Raw genomic sequence first — 11377 nt, forward strand, 5'->3', positions numbered from 1 at the left:
TAATTGATCAATCATTTCATTTCTGAATAAAAAAAATTGAGATGAGTAAGAAGATAATACATCATCTCAAATTCTCAATCCTTAAACCAAACACCACAAGCCCCGGGTAGAACTTGAAATAATACCTTGACAAATAGCTTCCAGTTCCAAAGAGAGAATAAAAGGAAGATCTCTGCTGCTGGCTTCTGCTTCCTTGTGCGATCCGAGCTGTAAATGTAATCGGGCTAGCCCTTGTAATCGTTTTTCTTTTTTTGAAACTAGCTCTTGTAAGCTTGAAAGCAGAGGGACGTCTTTTCTAGAGCTGCTGGGCAGTACCGTAGTACTCTTCGTTCCAAATTATAATTTATTTTTGCTTTTCTAGATATATAACTTTTACATATCTAGACATAATATGGGGGCGTTTAGTTCCTCGAGCTAAAGTTTAGTCCGTGTCACATCGAATATTCGGAGGCTAATTAGTAGGACTAAATATGAGTTAATTATAAAACTAATTGCACAGATGGAGGCTAAACGGCGAGACGAATCTATTAAGCTTAATTAATCCATCATTAACAAATGTTTACTGTAGCAGCACATTGTCAGATCATGGACTAATTAGGCTTAATAGATTCGTCTCGCCGTTTAGCAATGGGATTAGTTATCCGTGAGCTTCAGAACTCTTTTAATCATTGCATAAAAACTATTTAATTTCAGTCATGTTTGATGTCGATCTACTCGTGCTAGTTTTTTTAAGGAAAGAATAAAAAACTGTTTTGAAGTATCTATGCTTTCTTAATGACTGCCGAGAGTGTGAACAACACATCGACACTATTTGCGTCCAATATGCATTCACGCTACCAGTATCCTATGGAGAAGCGTCTTGGGTAGGTGAAAGCTGCCATGAACTGTTTTTTTATTCGTAAAGTACCTTCTTATGGCTCCCTAAGCATGAATACAGCATTAGCGTCGCCCGCAATATAAAACCACTTTTACGCGATTCCATGGTTATACAAAAACAAGATTAACGGTACTCAACAACAAAAGGCCAGATAGACTTTTTTTCTTCTTTTTTTTTCCAAAACGAAAGAAACAATACAATATGCGTTTAGCAATCCGTCATTGCCATAATACGGCACAGATACAACGAAGGTTTATCACCTCGTTTTTTATGATATACTCCCTCCATTCCAAATTATAAGTCATTTTAACTTTTTTGGAGAGTCAAACTATTTTATGTTTGATCAAAATTATAGAAAAGATCACAAAAGTTTATGACACCGAATAAATATACTATGAAAATATATTTAATAAAAAATTAATGGTACATATTTGGTATCATGAATGTTAGTACTTTATTGTATAAATTTGGTTAAACTTGAGATGTTTTGACTCTCCAAGAAAATTGGAATGACTTGTAATTTGGAATGGAATATTTGTTTGACATGAGCCACGTCATATAGATGTGTGACTTGTCTGAAAGCTAAAGTTGATGTGACTTAATTCCAAAACTGTTTGTAGATGTGGCCTACGCTTACTAAATCCGCACTGGCACATTGATCATTGATGCAGTAGGCACCGCTTGCACATTACCAAGAGCGTGTCTGCAACAAAAAAAAAAGTTGTTGAAGAGCACCAATTTTTGTGTAAATAATTTCTTCTTCCGTATAAGTTTGAAAAATGTGGTGCAACTGATGGTTGCATTATATAGCTTTTACAAATAGACATTTTTTATGTCAACATTTTCCATTACGGAGACAGCTAACTGAATTAGCAAGGCGGTGCCCCAATCAAGTCATCATTACCAATCTAAGCCATCATAAAGCCTTCTTTTTCATATGCCCCTTTCGCGAACTCGAGCGCAGCTGTGAGCACGACGCACGCAGCTACGGCCTCCAAACTCTCGGAACGCCAACGACGTGCGTGTCGCCGTGTCCCTTCGTCCGGGTGCACAGGGGAAGCCGTGGAGTGGGCCCAGGTGCCCACCGTTGCGCCCGCGTGGCGTCCGCCTGGCCGTCCGATCGACCGCCAGGCCAAAGTCTGGCCGCTGCCGCATCCCACGGCTTCCACGCCGCGCCATCTTGTCCTCTTCCTCGCTAGCCTCCCCCCCGTTCCTGGACCTGGACCTGCTTTATACGGTGCCCACGCATCCGTCCGTCGGGGGCGGGGCCTCGGTTCTGATTCTGACTCTGACTCTTCGTCGCGGGCGAGGGGGCGATGGCGGCGGCGGCGGGGAGGGCGCGGGCGGTGAGCCTGGCTGCGGCGGTGCGGGTGGTGGCGGCGACGGCGCGGCCGGCGACGAGCGCGGCAGCGGCGGCGGGGGTGGGCGCGATGTCGCTGATCGTGCAGGGGGAGGACACGGCCTTCGGGTCGCTGGAGTGGTGGGCGTACGCGGGCACCTCCTGCTTCCTCGTGCTCTTCGCCGGGATCATGTCCGGGCTCACCCTGGGGCTCATGTCGCTCGGCCTCGTCGAGCTGGAGATCCTCCAGCGCAGCGGCACGGACGCCGAGAAGGCGCAGGCTGGTCCGATCCGAAACCCTACCATTCCCCCCACCCCTGTTCCCCTCGTTCTGCTCGATCTGATTGCTGTTTTTTAGTAGGGGGTTTTGTGATCTTTGGTAGTCTGGTGTTGTGGCAGGTTACATTGGGGAATGGGGATGAGAGCACCATACCGAATTGTCAAGTTTCTCTGCGAATTTGAGTATTAGAATTTCTTTTTGTTTTGTGATGAATTTTTCTGGCCCATTGTAGGGCTGCTAGGTTGTGTATGTAGCGTTAATGGCAGTGAGGATAAGATGGGATGCTAATGCTGACATAGTACGTATAAAAGTGTTTGGCAAGGAAAGTAGAACAAACAAAAAAGCTAGTAAGGAAATCAGGGAATAAGAAAAGGCAGTGTGGATTGGATTTGTCTTTATCGATTCACCTCTTTCTGGTGAGATATTTAATGATACATCAGGCAACTGGGGATTGGAAGTAGTATGCAATGGCTAGCAAAAAGGTGTCTGCCCTGGAGATTCTTGTATCTGCCATGTTTGTTTACCAAGGGTAGCGTGCTGTCATAGCTTTTCAGAATATATTCTGCAATTTTTTTATCATTTTTGTTTGCCTTGCTGATCTCCTTGGGTTGTTCTAGTCACTGAAGTAAGTGACGTATCTGCGCATCTCTTCTTCATCATGCATCCGTGGGCGATTTTCAGTTCGAATGCGGCAATAATGCTACTTAGTCACTTTGACCGGCTACACATTGCCTCTTTTAGCACGTCATTCTAGTTATCAACTTTCAATTGGTCTTCTCCTTTTGAAATCCAGTGCTGTTATTATATTTTCTCTTTGATTGATGGTTAAGCTGTTCGCATTTGTTGTTTAGTTATCTTCTTTGTTTCTACAGCTGCCATCCTTCCAGTTGTTCAAAAGCAGCACCAGCTTCTTGTCACCCTGCTGTTGTGTAACGCTGCTGCCATGGAGGTAGAGTATCTGGATTGAAATCTTATCGACTATTACACTATTTTGCACTCATAGTTGTACATTTTGCCAAAAGAATGTAAGGTAGTATCAGAACTTTCTGTTTGAAGCTTCTAATGAATTATCCAGGCATCAACACTTTGACTTTTTAACTCACTATTGAGATAAACATGGTGTTCTGAAGTTTCCTCTGTCTGTTCAACTATTTTTTTTCATCATATCTTAGCACAATTTTCCATGATCCATTTTATGGTTATCTTACATGTTGGAAACTGGGAACTGATGAAGCTTAGATAAGATTGAGTGTAATATGTATTGCATTTACCATGTAAAGTTCTTTCTTCCAGTGATCATGCATGTTTATTACTAGTTTCTTTCATCATCCAACTCCGGCGTGGGAAGTTGGTGTTAATCCAAATGCGTCACTGTTGGTGCATGTATGTCCAATCATTATTGTTTCGTTTGTTCTAAATCTACTATCGCGCTTCTCATAGGAGGGTGTTCTTTCACTTAGAAAAAAAAACTCGATCTGCGGGGGGTAAGACAGCCCTCGGGCATTTTGCTAAGAAGAAGACCTTCTCACGCAGGTCGAGAAAACCCCCGAACCCCTACTCTACCCTTACATAGCGGCACCGTAGCTCATGTGAGATGACCAACAACCTGGGCTGGGCCTTAGACCTATGCTTTGGCGTGGGACAGACGAGGGGATTTTTTTAACCCCAGCCTGAAGTTCGCTCCCACGGGGAGTCGAACCCAGGACATGAGGAGTGCTAGTAGAGCCACCTAACCAGCTCAGCTAGAGGCCTGTTCGCGATCTTTCACTTAGTTGACACTTATGTACCCTTTATTCCTTTCTGTCATCATCCACCTTATTGTAAAGCAGTTGATAGGTAGCGCATAGGTTACGTATTATTTTCTGTAATATCTTCAACCATTGACTCTTCCATTTACCTCACTGTGACCATTGCAGGCACTTCCTATATTTCTTGATAGGATTTTTCATCCTGTTGTTGCTGTAATATTGTCAGTGACATTTGTTCTTGCCTTTGGAGAGGTATTCATCTGATGTCCAAAATTCACTATTTGCTCATTGGATTGTCTGATTGATCATGTAGTGTTGTTACACCAGGTTATACCACAAGCAATCTGTACCAGATATGGTCTAGCAGTGGGTGCTAACTTTGTATGGCTCGTACGCATCCTCATGGTCATGTGCTATCCAATTTCTTACCCCATTGGGAAGGTAAATCAACGAAATGACATGATTAAATTCTGTGTTCCTACTGTACTGCAATTCTATGAGCTCCTGTCATGGCATATATTTTGAATCCCATGAATTACATTATGATAAAGCTTTTACTTCAGAGTCATGTTTTCGTTCAGTTTTATGGAATAGCTGATGAACTTGGTTACAGAGCGATATTTTGATTTCCACTGTCCTTCAAAACCCCAGCAGCTTGCATGCGAGTTATTTGACAACCTATTAGGCCTCATAGCTTATGCTTGTTTTAATATTTGTTATTTCACTTCTATGTCAGCAAAATTTCATCCTTGTCACTTGTCAGTTTCTATATATTGCCTACTAAATATTTTTAGTACTCTGAGGAAAACAAAATTTAATTTGATTAGTAGTTGCTACACTAGAAGCAGTGCTGTTATGCTTCCAAGGTAAAAAGAGATACTACAAACTTTGAAAATATGAAAGATGCTAATTAGTTATATTTATATGCACAGATAGTTCTCTTAGTGGTGGATTTAGTGAATATTTACAAATTACGTATATTTGTTTCCTGCAAAAAAGTTGCTTCTCCTTATGTCTATATGTATTCTTGATTTCTTGTCTGTTTCTGTTGGTAAGTAGCTAAGTATTGATATATTGATCTTGGTTCCTGCAAAGGAACATGATCTTTTTATAGGAGCAGTTGAAAATATGATATTTTTTGTAGAACAGTGAGCAGTCTACAAGCTGTTTCATATTTGCAGATTTAATGCTGAAATGATCGGTAAAGCCTTTCTTTTAACTTGCCTTTCGGTTCCGTTCTTTTGGTTCAAAACTAGCGTTTTTTGCCAAACGGATAAAGAATGCGATGCCCCTGGATTTACGGATGGACCTACTTACCATTCCAAGTAAGGGGTAAGCAAAAGTTCAGAGATGGGATGCCGATCTGAAACTGCTATCTTTCCACTTCTATTGCTTCCTAATAGGGCTGGGTTGTGGGATGACTAATCGTATCCCCCTGAGGTTTCCAAGCTCTTTAACAGAGCTGTACAAAGGAAGTCTGCACCTTCCCACTTAAGCAAAATGCTTTTTGCTTACCCATGTCATCAAAGTCCTACAAAAGTGCACCCTAGTCCTCACCTTTTCTTTTTCCCATAGTGGTCAGTTGCATGTGAATTTCTTTTGGCTACCATGAGCCAAGCTTATTAGCCTTTCTTTTGAACTACCATTTATGAAGATTGTAGCAGGTGATATTATCCTACGTACTTTTTTTTTTCTTGAACACGTAGGAGAGCTGCGTATGTGTATATTATAGGGAGATAACAGAAGGTTGCAAACTAACACAAAATACTTCTCACATTTTGTATAAATATAAAACGACCCAACCTTACTACTACAATATACCCTCTCCACAACCGGAGAATAACTCCTGGAGTTTGAGCACCAGCGAAACACTAGAGCCTCAACTCCTCTTTGAAGAAGTGCTGTGCAGTCGGCACTCGGCAGAGAGGGAGCTGCTCCATCAAAAACATCTTTTATTATCTTAGAGTTGGCCAATATATAAGCCTGATATCTCCTTCCGTGTAGCAGATACCAAGCTTCTTTTACTAAAGCATCTTGTGATAAGTTGCCCTTCTACGTATAAAAATGTGAACACGCATAGTTTCTGTCATGGCAAATCTGCATTTAATTTCTTATACAATTCAATACAGGCAATTCAGTGCAGATTTTGACATGATGCAGGGACCTCATTGGAGATTGAATATCAAAGTGAATAAATCGGAGTGGCTGTACTCTGATTTATTGTAGACTTTAATGCATTATGTTCGTAGTGTCTAGTAAAAGATCACCTGATTGCATATTTTATAACAGTATGCATCTTTGGATACTCTTTTGTTAGATGCTCTTTTGTTTATGTTTTTTAAATTTACTTGATTTGTGGTCTATTGCATGGTTACTGAAGTGATTGAATTATGTTTTTTTCCCCTCAGCTCTTGGACTGTGCTCTTGGGCACAATGAGTCTGCACTTTTTAGGCGAGCTCAGTTGAAAGCTCTAGTTTCAATCCATAGCAAAGAGGTAATGCTATCATATCACTCTGCTTCTTCAGAAGTTTCCATGCTCAACCAGGGTTATATCACAGTTACGGCTTTTACCATGACAGGCTGGCAAGGGTGGAGAGCTTACTCATGATGAGACTACAATCATAAGTGGAGCCTTGGATCTGACTGAAAAGGTGTATATCATATTCATACTTTGAGACCTATTTTTTCACAATATAAGTAATCCTTATATCTGAAGGTCCAAATGTACTTGGTATAAAGCCAAATGTTGCTACACTTGCTATTATGTAAAATGGCTAAATTTGGTGCTATTAGATCAAATGAGCTATAATTCCTTTTGTCTTCTATCTGTTAACTTTCAACAATAACGTAGAATACCTAGTAATATCCTGTATTAGACTTCTATTTTGTTTCATTCTTTATATCTCTTTTTTTTTTTTTGCTTATAAGCATAAGGGTTTCCAACTGCATGTTATGGTACTCAATTGGAAATAGTTTGACCTATGTTGCAATTCTTGTGCAAATGACAACATGCAAGTTCTCTTGTGTTGAGTTTGGTACGAGGTTCCTCGGTTCATACGTGTGCTGACTGCTTAGAAAGCAAAGTGGCATGGTGACTCAAGTTTTGTAGCATCACACGCTGAGGAACAGTTCGCTTAATTGGCTGGCAAGTACAGAACCCTAAATGCTTCTAGTTGAATTTGACAGAAATCTTATTACTCTGTGTGTGCAGACTGCTGCAGAAGCTATGACACCTATTGAATCAACTTTCTCACTAGACGTGGATTCCAAGTTAGATTGGTAATACCACAACGCCGCATATTACACCACAACTCATGCTCATATTCCTTATTATTGATCTTAATTCATTTTCTGCAGGCTATGCCCGTATTTTCTTTTGTTATTCGTTTCCATTTCCCTGCATAGCTAATTATGGCGCTGTAGTGATGGTTTTTTTTTTTTTTTTGTGTGTGTGTGTGTGTGGGGGGGGGGGGGGGGGTATCACTATTATTAGTATATTATCCTACATTTTTCCTCTGGAGACTGAGTCAGACAGATAGTGCCGGACTTTGGGAACATAACCTCTGGAGGTCTGGTCAGTTTTTCATTCTGCTCGTGGCACGTCTGTAACGTAGTGCCTTGGGGTGTGTGTTGCCGTGGGGGTGGGGTGGGGGGTGGGGTTCTCTGTACGGGTTGGGTCTGTCCTGGACTCCTGTACTTCTTTTTTCTACCTTAGGACACACTTGTTCCTGCCAGTCTGGTCATGTATGTCAATCTACCTTTCATTATATTACGAGTTTATGATTAAGTGAGTCACAATAATTTGTGCATCCCATATTTGCTGTGTGACTGTGTACCTCGGTCAGGTGGTAGAAATCATCTGCTCCGTGTGCCTCAGTTGGCTGTAAGATTGCTACGAGCACTTGACATTACTGGCACTTTTCTGGTTGTGCAATCTTGTACTTTCTGATCTATTGTAGCAACTTGCAAGCCCATTATGTTTTTTTGAGAACGCACGGGGACAAACATCAAGATAATGAGAGGGAATATGCTAGGTTTTGAGTTTGGCCTACATAATAGACATTTCTGCATGATATGTATCCAGACACTATTATTTGTATTTTGTCAACAGAAACTTTTGTAAACTATAGCAGTCTACTGGTCTTTGTGTTCACAGGGAAGCAATTGGAAAAATTCTTGCTCGGGGCCACAGCCGTGTTCCTGTATACTCAGGAACTCCTAAAAATATCATTGGTCTCCTGTTGGTAGGTTTCAAGGTTTCATCGATGCCTTTGATTATTATGCAGTGATTTTGTATCTCTGACTAATTTATAAACATTTTGAACTTAATTAGGTGAAAAGTCTTTTGACTGTTCGTGCTGAAACAGAGACACCAGTTAGTGCTGTTTCAATTAGAAGGATTCCAAGGTATGACCATCTTTTTTCTTTTTTTGAAATAGGCCATCTGAATTTTATTCTTGCTCTCGAATCTTTATATGTTTCAGTATGCGATACCATTACTCCAGTGGTTTTGAAATATTTTCTTTGCTGTACCATGCCAGCAAACTAACATGCTTTCTCCGTTACTTCTATTTGGTTAATAACTCAATACTAACTTTTCCAGGGTTCCATCAGACATGCCTTTGTATGATATACTCAATGAGTTTCAGAAAGGAAGTAGTCATATGGCTGCTGTTGTGAAGGCTAAACCTAAAACTGAACCACCCCCTGACAAAACTGAACCAAACAGGGAAGCAGTTGGGCCAGCACAGTTGACTGCTCCCTTGTTATCTAATGCTGAAGAAAGGGCAGACAATGTGGTTGTTGATATTGAAAGACCGCATAACAGGCAGGTTAATGGAAACCCTGCATCAAACGCAGTGGCTAGGTCATCAGAGGATATTGAGGATGGTGAGGTCGTTGGTATCATCACACTTGAAGATGTATTTGAAGAACTCCTGCAGGTGAGGTTTAAAAATGTATTTATTCCTCTGGTAGCTTGTCCTAAACGTCATATATTTAACAGAGGGAGTACCATTTTATATGGCATGTCTCAGTTCAAATTCTTTTAATTTTGCAGGAGGAGATAGTGGATGAGACTGATGAATATGTTGATGTTCATAAAAGGTGTGCCTCAACTGCACCATTGCTACTTTTTTGAGCCATTTTTCAACTTATGCTAACTGCTTAGTAGAAGACAGCTGATTCTCATTCCCTTTCAGGATCCGAGTGGCTGCTGCCGCTGCTGCATCATCTGTTGCAAGGGCTCCATCTGTTAGGAGATTAACGGGTCAAAAGGCTGCAGTAAGTGCCACTTTTCTGCTCTGGTTATGTAAAATACGGCCCATTCAGGCTGTAGAAAGTTTGGTTTCTGGCATTCATAGTATTAGGCTATCGCCACAAGTTTGCCATCATGCTATTGAGATATTTGAAGCATGCGTATTCTTAATTTATTTATATGTGATATTTAAGAATGATAACGTAATTTTTCTGGAGAGTAGATTAAAGTATTTAGATGATATCTTGATTAAGCTGAAAGTCCTTGGCCTGGATACCACCAGGCACAGCCACCTCAGCCATATATTTCAGTGTGGGGTGCTCATTGAGTCATTGTTCATGTCCAAACATTTGTACAATACAAGTTGGTTCAACCTGTTAAATGTTCACTCACTTGAAAATTGTGAAAAATATTTGATGGGCAAAGTTCATCTTGAATGGACTTTTCGATCAACAAAAGCAACAGTTTCAGATTGAGTGAGATTCTTTTAAGTTCAGCTTCAAGATAGCTTATATGCTGTGTGGGTGTTTAAAAAAATGCTCATTTGTTTGTTGATGGTTTTGCTGTTTGTTAATCTCTTCCACATGTTTTTACACATTATTTTATTGGTTACACAGGATATTAGCTGACAGTGATTTCTAATGTTTTGATAATATTATATTTTTATAATCATACAATATATGCTCGGTTAGTTAACAAATCGCATGTTAAATGGACTTGTCAATAATAGTCTCTTGACTCAAACTTGTAGACTAGCAGATTATTCACAAGAGATACTTGCCCCATTTTTTGACAGGATACTTCCTTTTTTTTGTATAGATGGTTTTATATTTTTCCTTTTTTAATTATTGGTGCCATTTCGTGGTGTACCTATTGTACTAGTGTGAACTTTTCATCACTACTCCAGCATTACCATACAAATTTATAGCTTATATTGAGTTATGTAGTAACCCTATTGATCCTGCTGTCCCACCAGGGAGCGCAGAATCGCCAAGGACAGCAGCCTACTGGAATTCTGAAGAAACCTGCTGAAGGTGAATCAAACCCATCAAAACAAGTGAACCTTGTGGAGCCTCTTCTGGAAAACAAGAGGTAACTCTGAAATGCATCGTGTAATATAGAGATAAAATGCACGGAACCATGCCAGCAGAGCCTACGGTTCTTGCTATGTTCAGCAAGAGGTAAATACGGGTGTACTCAATTGTTGTAAATTTCGACTGGAGCGATGTGCTTCCGCTGTCATGAACCTAGTGTGGAGTTCCTCCCCTTTTTGGTTATGGACGTCGAAAGTAGATAGCCACTTTTGAATCTATTTATTATTTACTGGCAGTAGCAACTAATATATGCTTCTGATTCGTACACTCCTAGACTTCATATTTGCGCATATTTTTTTTCCTCATCGAAACGTCTTTTTGAAAGACATGTTCGTAGGATGTAGGATGAAGTCGTCCCACTGGCGCGTGGGTCTAGAGCAAATTAGGGACTCGCCAGTGGGCGAGTCCCTAATAGAGGTGGCTCGTAATACCATGTTTACTGTATTTTCTGAGGAATAAAAAGGCTGTCCCTCGTTGTCTTCGCCTTTCTTTATGAAATGATGAACCAACGTGAATCTTCGATTGAGTTGTATACTCCGTGTCGGTGTGAAGGATTCAAGAAGGAAAACGCAGCAACCTTGGCTGCCAAGAAACCGCAGCCATGACCGCCAAGTTTCCTGTCTTCGGTTCCCAAACCGCCTCGGTGCCGACTCACCCGCGCACTATATATATAAGGAACACGAAATCGGGGAGGCACTTTCCTCGTTGCTTGTCCACCGGAAAAACAAACACGATGCGTTAGCGAAGCTAAGCCCATCCGAACCCTAGGCGAACGCCCGGA

The 11377-nt window shown here is 40.9% G+C and overlaps 1 protein-coding gene across 1 annotated transcript; it reads left to right on the top strand.

Moving 5' to 3' along the window:
* Window positions 1-2178: 2178 nt before the first annotated feature.
* Window positions 2179-10863, top strand: LOC117848648 (DUF21 domain-containing protein At4g14240). The gene is made up of 13 exons (XM_034730132.1): window positions 2179-2500; window positions 3369-3445; window positions 4413-4496; window positions 4572-4685; window positions 6653-6739; window positions 6825-6896; window positions 7457-7524; window positions 8402-8489; window positions 8579-8652; window positions 8849-9188; window positions 9305-9351; window positions 9447-9528; window positions 10479-10863. The coding sequence occupies exons 1-13, from the start codon at window positions 2194-2196 to the stop codon at window positions 10596-10598; spliced, it is 1560 nt and encodes a 519-aa protein (XP_034586023.1). The 5' UTR covers window positions 2179-2193; the 3' UTR covers window positions 10599-10863.
* The last annotated feature ends 514 nt before the right edge of the window (window positions 10864-11377 follow it).

The sequence above is a fragment of the Setaria viridis genome, chromosome 3 (assembly GCF_005286985.2).
Source record: "Setaria viridis chromosome 3, Setaria_viridis_v4.0, whole genome shotgun sequence".
Lineage (NCBI taxonomy): Eukaryota > Viridiplantae > Streptophyta > Magnoliopsida > Poales > Poaceae > Setaria > Setaria viridis.

Excerpts from the sequence above, each read along its gene's own strand:
- LOC117848648 (XM_034730132.1), top strand. The coding sequence starts at position 2,194 with ATGGCGGCGGCGGCGGGGAGGGCGCGGGCGGTGAGCCTGGCTGCGGCG. Across the intron at positions 3,446-4,412 it reads GTAACGCTGCTGCCATGGAG|GCACTTCCTATATTTCTTGA; the intron begins GTAGAGTATCTG and ends TGACCATTGCAG. Across the intron at positions 6,740-6,824 it reads TTTCAATCCATAGCAAAGAG|GCTGGCAAGGGTGGAGAGCT; the intron begins GTAATGCTATCA and ends TTACCATGACAG.